The sequence below is a fragment of the Oncorhynchus kisutch genome, linkage group LG7 (assembly GCF_002021735.2).
Source record: "Oncorhynchus kisutch isolate 150728-3 linkage group LG7, Okis_V2, whole genome shotgun sequence".
Taxonomy (NCBI): Eukaryota; Metazoa; Chordata; class Actinopteri; order Salmoniformes; family Salmonidae; genus Oncorhynchus; species Oncorhynchus kisutch.
In genome coordinates this window covers 29,148,096-29,158,882 of record NC_034180.2, presented here as the reverse complement: position 1 = coordinate 29,158,882, position 10,787 = coordinate 29,148,096, and the positions used below count along the sequence as shown (strand labels likewise).

The window sequence follows — 10,787 nt, the reverse complement described above, 5'->3', positions numbered from 1 at the left end:
TACAAATACAGTTTAGCTATAGCCTTTTAATACTACTGTACCAACCCTAACTGTAATATGCTGGCCCAGATATTTTTCACATTGTCCTACACAACATGGTTCCAGCAGCTATGGTGGATGTGTAACCAGGCCAGTGAAGAAAAGCCTGGCTTTTTAATTTTTTTTACATCAGGTAACTAGACGTCTTTTTTTCATGATGTCATTCAAACGTAAGGGAAAGACGCCATACTTTTTCATCCTGCATTTCACACCCCTGACCTTGGGAAACTCTAGTCTGGAGGTTTGGTTGTAAGTGTATGGCCGGCAATGTACACTGTGCTTATGGTTGTAGGAAGCACATTCCACAACTAGATGTCGATAGAGGTCAGACAATATTTCTCTGGGACTGATTAGTGTGTTGTTGAGCCTTGCATCATGCTTGTTCCAGTGAGACTGTATTCACCGTAAACCCTGCATTTGTCAGCTCATCGGATATTGCTTTTACATTTCAATCACACTATATAGCGATGAACTTTCGCGATACTGATTGAGGCAAAAAATACATACATTTCAAATGGCAATTACAAATGTGAGCAAACTTTAGATCAATCATGATGATTATAATGAGATTCAGTTGCATTTGCATGTTTAGATGGTTGTGTTGATACTGCAGTTAAAATCTGCTTACCTGCATTAGGCTACTTGCAGTGGGACAAGAGTTATATGGCACTCAAACCACCAAGACATAATGGCAAAAATAATATTTGTGTACAGTTATTATTATTTCGGGACTTGAAAATGATGGAATGATTAGACAGTGGCTTCACAGTTACGGTGTCAGCTAAAGGGCTTGACATATTTCAAACCACTAGAGGGCATAGAGTTTTTACAGTTCACTTTTACTTTAACAGCGACAATTACATTACATTCCTCTACCAATGTGGGGATTACCTTTTTGATATTGTTTGATGTATTTTGATATCCTAAGTAAATCAACAGTATGTTATAATATGAATTTGTATACAAATAAATAAATAACAGTGAATACATTATTTACTTTCTCTTTTTGAAATTGATATTGATTGATTATTGATAACCATATTGATTTATTGATTGTCATGCTTTATATACTTAATGGTATTTTTATATTACTACATGTTGGCCACAGGAGGTTGGTGGCTCCTTAATTTGGGAGGATGGGCTTGTGGTAATGGCTGGAGTGGAATCAGTAGAATGGTATCAAATATATCAAACACATGGTTTGATGCCATTCCATGTGCTCCATTCCAGCCATTATTATGAGCCGTCCTCCCCTCATCAACCTCCACTGATGTAGGCCTAATCTTACATTCTTACTCACTAACTTCACTGTATCTTTAGCCTACTTGTTTTTTTTATGTAAAATGACTCATCATCTATAGCCATTCCAAATACACTATATATCCAAAAGTATGTGGATGTAACAGTTAAGCTTCCGTCCCTCTCCTCGCTCCTACCTGAGCTTGAACCAGGGACCCTCTGCACACATCAACAACTGTATCGTTACCCATTGCTCCACAAAAGCTGCAGCTCTTGCAGAGCAAGGGGAACAACTACTTCAAGGCCTCAGAGCGAGTAACGTCACCAATTGAAACACTGTTAGCGCTCACCACCACTAACTTGCTTGCCATTTCACATCGGTTACACTCACCCCCCTTTTGACCTCCTCCTTTTCCGCAGCAACCAGTGATCCGGGTCAACAGCATCAATCTCACAGTTTTGCTTTCTTCTCTCTCCTCGCCCCTACCTGGGCTCGAACCAGAAACCCTCTGCACACATTGACAGCAGCCAAACAGCCACCCTCAAAGTATCGTAACCCATCGTGCCACAAAAGCCATGGCTCTTGCAGAGCAAGGAAAACAACTACTTCAAGGCCTCAGAGCGAGTAACGTCACCGATTGAAACGCTATTAGCGCGCACCACCGCTAACTAGCTAGCCATTTCACATCGGTTACATGGACACCCCTTCAAATTAGTGGATTCGGCTATTTCAGCCACACCTGTTACTGACAGGTGTATAAAATCGAGCATGCAGCCATGCAATATCCATAGACAAACACTGGAAGTAGAATAGCTTTACTGAGGAGCTCAGTGACTTTCAACGTGGTGCCGCCATAGGATGCCACCTTTCCAACAAGTCAGTTCGTCATATTTATGCCCTGCTAGAGCTGCCCCGGTAAACTGTAAGTGCTGTTATTATGAAGTGGTAATGTCTAGGAGCAACAATGGCTCAGCCTTGAAGTGGTATGCCACACAAGCCCCCAGAATGGGGCCGCTGAGGGCTGAGGTGCGTAGCGCATAAAAATTGTCTGTCCTTGGTTTCAAAACTCACTACCCAGTTCCAAACTGCCTCAGAATGCAACGTCAGCACAAGAACTGTTCGTCGGGAGCTTCATGAAATGGATTTCCATGGCCGAGCAGCTGCACACAAGCCTAAGTTCACCATGCGCAATGCCAAGCGTTGGCTGGAGTGGTGTAAATCTTGCCGCCATTGGACTCTGGAGCAGTGGAAAGACGTTCTCTGGAGTGATGAATCACGCTTCACCATCTGGCAATCCGACGGACTAATCTGGGGATGGCGGATGCCAGGAGAACGCAACCTGTCCCAAAGCATAGTGCCAACTTTAAATTTTGGCGGATGATCTGGGGCTGTTTTTCAAGGTTCAGGCTAGGCCCCTTATTTCCATTGAAGGGAAATCTTAATGCTATAGCATACAATGACATTCTAGACAATTCTTTGCTTCCAACTTTGTGGCAACAGTTTGGGGAAAGCCTCCTGTTTCAGCATTACAATGCCCCCGTGCACAAAGCAAGGTCCATACAGAAATGGTATGACAAGATCGGTGTGGAAGAACTTGACAGGCTGCACAAAGCCCTGAGCTCAACCCCATCGAACACCTTTGAGATGAATTGGAACGCCGACTGTGAGCCAGGCCTAATCGTCCAACATCAGTGCCCAACCTCACTAATGCTCTTATGGCTGAATGGAAGCAAGTCCCTGCAGCAATGTTCCAAAATCTGGTAGAAAGCCTTCCCAGAGAGTGGAGGCTGTTATAGCAGCAAAGGGGGGGGCAACTCCATATTAATGCCCATGATTTTGGAATGAGATGTTCGATGAGCAGGTGTCTGATTTAGTTCTGACCTAGTTCACTAATTGTATATGTTACTTATTAACTACAGTAATTAGACATTGTGAACATGTGACCTTTGTAGCCAAGTGTATGACTCATGATGCATTCATTCATTCATTATACTGCATGCATTCACTTATGCAGCACTTTTGCCTAGGGTGGCTAAGTCTTTGCATTGGTTAGTTCCCATACAGTATACACACTGAAAACACATCAGAGCAGATTCTGATTCAGATTTACAGTAATTCATATTCAGTGTTTTATTTTCATGACAACTTGGTGAGAAACTTACAGTCACACTGGCTGCAATAGCCCAAAGGTATTTAGTCCTTGGAAACAGCAGTTATATATGTATCCCCATGACAGAGTAAACATATCAGCATGTATTGTACGTTCAGTATATGTCACTTTATATCACCATTAACTTACAATAAGTCTGTTTGGAAGTTTGAGAGTGATCTGACAAACACAGGAATAAGATAATTAATTTGTATGGTGTCTCTATCTGCAGAGTATACTTGGTGAAAAGATAGAAGTCAGCTACTGTGGCCCTGACAACAGCCATTATGAATGAGCCCTGTCAACAATGTGCACATTGGTCTTTTCTGCAGCTGTTGTGATGACACTTAGCACAGAGAGGAAACCTAGCTGAGCAAATAATGCACATCATCAGCGCATCCCAGGGAAAATACATCATCAACTACAGAAATCTAGTGAATGGTGCACGGCTTTATCAATTTATTCACTGAAGACTTTTAATCTTGTACACATCCATTCTAGAAAAATGGATTAGTCTGGGGATGTAAATTCCTTCTATTTGTATTTTTATTTGTATTTAACCTTTATTTAACTAGGCAAGCCAGTTAAGAACAAATTCTTATTTACAATGACGGCCTGCCAAAAGGCAAAAGACCTCCTGCGGGGACGGGGGCCTGGGATTTAAAAAATAAATACAAAATAAATATAGCACAAAACACACATCACAACAAGAGAGACACAACACTACATAAAGAGAGACCTAAGACAACAACATAGGGCAGCAACACATGACAACACAGCATGTAAGCAACACAACATGACAACAACATGGTAGCAACACAAAAACATGGTATCCATCTTATGTTACAACTGGAGACGTGGTGCCTCCCATAAGAGCAGCAATGGAAAAACAACAATGAAAAAAACAATTAGGTCAGTTTTCATTATAATTTGACATGGTGAAAGGCTGCAGAGGGACAACCCAAGGACATAAAGATGTAACGGTGGCTTGTAGACAGTTTTAGCTTAGTCTTAGTTATTTATTCATTACCCCTATACATATCTAAGACTCCCACTCCGATATCCCTGCGCATTGTAAATATGGTTTTGGTACTGACTTTGGAACTGACCCTGTATACATTTTGGGTGGCGCACTGGTCTAAGGCACTGTACCTCAGTGCTAGAGGTATCACTAGACCCTAGTTTTATCCCGGGCTGCATCACAACCGGCCATGATCGGGAGTCCCATAGGGCGGCGCACAACTGGCCCAGCGTCGTCCGGGTTACGGGAGGGTTTGGCCGGGGTAGGCCTTCATTGTAAAATAAGAATTTGTTCTTAACTGACTTGCCTAGTTAAATAAAGTACAACTGATATTGATTCATGCATAGTTGGGAAAGAGCAAGCAAGGAAGGCATTTCACTGTACTTGTGCATGTGACATAAACAACTTGAAACTAGATATGAACAGCATGTCCGTTATACACTTTTCTTGGTCCATTTTCAGTGTGATACGAACAGTTACCGACATTCTTCCAAATTGTTATCTAACGCACCACCAAGGGAAGGGGAGAGCAGATGCCCTGCCTCTGGGGGTTGAGATGGGGGGGGGGGGGGGGGGCAGAAAGAGGGGTGGAGGAAGAGGAGGATGGAGGGTAAAAGTGAGAAAAGAGGCAGCTGGTGCCAGAAGTCACATGGGCAACACCTCTGCCTGCCTAGGAGGGGAAGGGGGAAGGGGGCCAGGTAGTCTACAGTAGCAGTAGAAGGGAAGGAAAGCTAGACATGGCAACATAATAGCAGCACTAGGGTTGAATATACAGCATTGTTGTGGCCCCTGATTGCTGTTTTGTACCTTTTGTGTATTGACTACAATAGTACAAACATGAAGGTGACTCACAATCAAATCAACGGACAGTCTGAGATGAGAAGAACAGAACAATAAAGGAACATAATACCACCTTGTTTTTTTCTATTTTGTTTCTTGTTGACTATCACATTATCGTAGAGATACATTGCAAGGCAACTGTTAGAAATATAAGCTTGCATGGTGCAACATTTACTTTTATCACAAGAAGACATAATGAAGTAAATGGAACATGACTATTACAAAATGTCTAGGAGCATCTAGTTGACCTACCAACCAAATCTCAAGGTTTAAAAACAAACATGAACTGAAACTATATCAAATGATTCAAATGAAATGAGATGCAGAGTCTAAAGCACTGGGTGTTGGTGAAGGTGTGTGGCCCATAACATACATGCAGCATGGCAGCTGTCCTTTCAGCACCACAAGGGGCCATACATTTTCCAGCACCTAACCAGACTTCATTCAGTGCATATGAACAGCAAACAATCAGGAGCACTACCTGTGGTGGAAGGAGTGTGACCATGGTAGCTATCCTTTCAGTACCACTAGGGGCCATAACCTTTTCAGGGTCAGTGCTATGGACAGCTCCAAACCAGTCTTCCTCCAGTGCAGATAAACAGAAATTAGTCAGCAGTAGGTGTGAGTGAAGATGTGTCCCCGATTGGCTGTCTTTTCAGCACCACTGAAAGGAACCGTAAGGTTTTCAGAACCATAGACAGTTCCTATCCAGGCAATGAGAAGCAACTATGAACACTAACTAGCACAGGTAACTAAACTCAGCAAAAAAAAGAAATGTTCCTTTTTGAAGACCCTGTCTTTCAAAGATAATTCGTAAAAATCCAAATAACTTCACAGATCTTCCTTGTAAAGGGTTTAAACACTGTTTCCCATGCTTGTTCAATGAACCATGAACAATTAATGAACGTGCACCTGTGGAACGGTCGTTAAGACACTAACAGCTTACAGACGGTATGCAATTAAGGTCACAGTTATGAAAACTTAGGACACTAAAGAGGCCTTTCTACTGACTCTTAAAAACACCATAAGAAAGATGCCCAGGGTCCCTGCTCATCTGCGTGAACGTGCCTTAGGCATGCTGCAAGGAGGCATGAGGACTGCAGATGTGGCCAGGGCAAGAAATTGCAATGTCCGTACTGTGAGACACCTAAGACAGCGCTACAGGGAGACAGGACGGACAGTTGATCGTCCTCGCAGTGGCAGACCATGTGTAACAACACCTACACAGGATCGGTACATCCGAACATAACAGCTGCGGGACAGGTACAGGATGGCAACAACAACTGCCAGAGTTACACCAGGATAGCACAATCTCTCCATCAGTGCTCAGACTGTCTGCAATAGGCTGAGAGAGGCTGGACTGAGGGCTTGTAGGCCTGTTATAAGGCAGGTCCTCATCAGACATCACCAGCAACAACGTCGCCTATGGGCACAAACCCACCGTCGCTGGACCAGACAGGACTGGCAAAAAGTGCTCCTCACTGACGAGTCGCGGTTTTGTCTCACCTGGGGTGATGGTCGGAATCGCGTTTATTGTCAGGAATGAGCATTACACCGAGGCCTGTACTCTGGAGCGGGATTGATTTGGAGGTGGACGGTCCGTCATGGTCTGGGGTGGTGTGTCACAGCATCATCGGACTGAGCTTGTTGTCATTGCAGGCAATCTCAACACTGTGCGTTACAGGGAAGACAACACCACCCTCATGTGGTACCCTTCCTGCAGGCTCATCCTGACATGACCCTCCAGCATGACAATGCCACCAGCTATACTGCTCGTTCTGTGCATGATTTCCTGCAAGACAGGAATGTCAGTGTTCTGCCATGGCCGGAAAAGATCCCGGATCTCAATCCCATTGAGCACGTCTGGGAACTTTTGGATCGGAGGGTGAGAGCTAGGGCCATTCCACACAGAAATGTCCAGGAACTTGCAGGTGCCTTGGTGGAAGAGTGGGGTAACATCTCACAGCAAGAACGGGCAAATCTGGTGCAGTCCATAAGGAGGAGATGCATTGCAGTACTTCATGCAGGTGGTGGCCACACCAGATACTGACTGTTACTTTTGATTTGGACCCCCCCTTTGTTCAGGGACACATTATTCCATTTCTGTTAGTTACATGTCTGTGGAACTTGTTGAGTTTATGTCTCAGTTGTTGAATCTTATGTTCATACTAATATTTACACATGTTAAGTTTGCTGAAAATAAACGCAGTTGACAGTGAGAGTACATTTATTTTTTTGCTGAGTTTACCCTGATCGCCTATTGGAGTACCCAGTACCATCATCATTCTAACCTTGTGTAATTGTATTGTACATTTATTGTTCGAAACATAAAACCAAATCCATTACTTTCCACTCTAGACACCCATACAGTACTTGCAAGGTCTAAGGTAGTCTACACCATGAATAATTATCATCTAAGTTCTTATTTTAGTTCATTTTCATTTGAGAGCCACACAAAGAATGAAACACATAGGCTTCAGGGATATGCCTTTAGGGGGGATCCAGTTGGTGTCCAATAAGAGGAATTGACAACCCTGGTTTGCAGGCATGAGACTGTTCACACTTATGGGTATTACTCATTATCACATGTCTAGGAAATTAGAAAATGGTTAGTGACTTTTTAAAACTGGATGTAGTGGCGGACTGGGAACAAAATTAGACTCTGGCATTTCAGCTACACCGGCCCACTTCTGCTGTACCACACAGGTAAAAACATTTTAACAGGCCAATGGGCTGCATCACTCTCTTTTTCCCCCGAAAATAAATACAGTACCAGTCAAAAGATTGGACACACCTACTCATTCCAGGGTTTTTATTTATTTGTACTATTTTCTACACTGTAAAATAAAAGTGAAGACATCAAAACTATGCAATTAACACATTTGAAATCATGTAGTAACCAAATAAGTGTTAAACAAATCAAAATATTTGTTTCTATTTGAGATTCTTGTAAGTAGACACCCTTTGGCTTGATGACAGCTTTGCATCCTCTTGGCATTCTCTAAACCAGCTTCATGAGGTAGTCATCTGGAATGCATTTCAATTAACATGTGTGCCTTTTTAAAAGTTCATTTGTGGAATTTCTTTCCTTCTTAATGTGTTTGAGCCAATCAGTTGTGTTGTGACAAGGTAGGGGTGGTATACAAAAGATAGCCCTATTTGGTAAAAGACCAAGTCCATATTATGGTAAGAACAGCTCGAATAAGCAAAGAGAAACGGCAATCAATCATTATTTAAGACATGAAGGTCAGACAATCTGGAAAATAACTTTTAAAGTTTCTTCAAGTGCAATCACAAAAACTATCAAGCAATATGATGAAACTGGCTCTCATGAGAACCACTACAGGAAAGGAAGACTCAGAGTTACCTCTGCTGCAGAGGATAAGTTCAATAGAGTTACCAGCCTAAGAAATTGCAGCACAAATAAATGCTTCACAGAGTTCAAGAAACAGACACATCTCAACATCAACTGTTCAGAGACTGCGTGAATCAAGCCTTCATAGTCAAATTGCTGCAAAGAAACCACTACTAAAGGACACCAATAAGAAGAGTAGACTTGCTTGGGCCAAGAAACACGAGCAATGGACATTAGACCGGTGGAAATCTGTCCTTTGGTCTGGTCTTATGGTGCTTTGCTCGTTACACTGTCAGTGATTTATTTAGAAATCAAGGCACACTTAACCAGCATGGCTACAACAACATTTTGTAGCGATATGCCATCCTATGTAATTTGCGCTTGGGACTATAATTTGTTTTTCAACAGGACAATGACCCAACACACCTCCAGGCTGTGTAAGGGCTATTTAACCAAGGAGAGTGAAGGAGTGCTGCATCAGATGACCTGGCCTCCACAATCACCCGACCTCAAACTAGTTGAGATGGTTTGGGATGAGTTGGATCGCAGAGTGAAGGAAAAGCAGGCAACAAGTGGTCAGCATATGTGGGAACTCCTTCAAGTGTGTTGGAAAAGCATTCCAGGTGAAGCTGATTGAGAGAATGCCAAGTGTGTGCAAAGCTGTCGTCAAGGCAAAAAGTGGCTACTTTGAAGAATCTAAAATCTAAAATATATTTTGATTTGTTTAAAACTTTTTTTGTTTCCTACATGATTTCATATGTGTTATTTAATAGTTTTGATGTCTTCACTATTATTCTACAATGTAGAAAATAGTAAATAAAGAAAAACCCTTGAATGAGGAGGTGTGTCCAAACCTTTGACTGGTACTGTATATGTGTTTTTTTCTTTCAGCCTGTCCACCCACCCACCTATAAAATGGTCCAGATGGCCAATCCACCAATGTTTCTCACTCCCTAGCAAGTAGGCTTCAACTGATGCTGAACCATTTTACCCAACAGAAGTCATGAATCTTTAAACAGTTCTGTCCTGTGATGCATCACCAAACCCATACTACATGGCCACGTATTGGTCCTTGGAGACAACCTGAGAGCTAAACCAGTATGAAGACCAAGGATAAGTCAAATGCATTTTTCCACCAATTGATTCACAGAACTGATACTTCTGGCACATGGTATTTGCAGGTTCTCTTAACTTGAAATAATCATGTGGTCTAGCACAAGGTGACCAGTAAAATGCAAATTCGTTTCATTTGGCAAATTAGTCAGACGTCTGTCAATATCATCACTAGAAATTGCAGAACATTTCTTCTTATACATTCTGTAGCATAGTCCTGTAGCACGTCATGCAGCTGCAAGGGCCATTGCAGCTCCAATAGCTCATCCTACTCTCATTAAATAATTATTGGTGCGTTGCGATTTGTAATGCGTTTTCTGGGTTTAAAAAAATAAAAATTACTTGGGCTCTAGCCCGTGACGAGTGGCGAATGGAATGCGCTACGAGTGAGCTCGGGCGTACAGGTACACCTCAGAAATTGCGCAGCTCCTCAGACGTGCTTGTTTTGCACGATGCCCCACATAGGGCTGACTAAAGGTGAATGGAGAGCCGCGTTCAATGCTTATTATTTTAAGATCTTCAGCCTACCAACACAGGGATACCTGCTTGATGCAAATCTGCTCCGGACACTGCTGTGTCTGCTGAAATGCTCGAATTAGCCGGAGGTGATGGGATCTGCCTAGCATATTGATACGGTTCAGCTACTGCATGCATCCCGGCGACCCCTTCTTGTGCCAGCATCGACAGCTCAGGTGAAACGCGAATACCGTTTTTCTATCGAAGTCGCCGAATTTTTTACGAAATAGCGTGTTTTTGTGCAAATACAATTTGAATGTTGGTAAAACGACGCGCATGCGTTGTCTTGGAATAATTGGGCAGCCTGTGACAAAGTTGCATTTCTGAAATCTTCGCTCAAAGTCATCTATCTCTGATCAAAGTTAGTGATGTGGACGGCTTTGGACCGCGGACGCTGGGAGATTTTTTGTCTTTTCCTAATGGTCGCCATGGTCTGCGGCGCTCAAAGGTGAGATCCCGCGGGTGTGATGTCTTGTTTCTGCCTGTCTTGCCAGTCCCTTACTCTGCATTTTTT

At 42.8% G+C, this 10,787-nt stretch overlaps 1 protein-coding gene across 1 annotated transcript in view; it reads left to right on the top strand.

Moving 5' to 3' along the window:
• The first annotated feature begins 9,973 nt into the window (after nucleotides 1-9,973).
• The window catches only part of LOC109893717 (gamma-aminobutyric acid receptor subunit beta-1), a 54,744-nt gene continuing 53,930 nt past the window's right edge, over nucleotides 9,974-10,787 (top strand). The window contains exon 1 of the mRNA XM_031828820.1: nucleotides 9,974-10,721. Within this exon, the coding sequence (XP_031684680.1) occupies nucleotides 10,642-10,721 (80 nt within the window). The 5' untranslated portion in view covers nucleotides 9,974-10,641. The remainder of the gene's footprint in view (nucleotides 10,722-10,787) is intronic.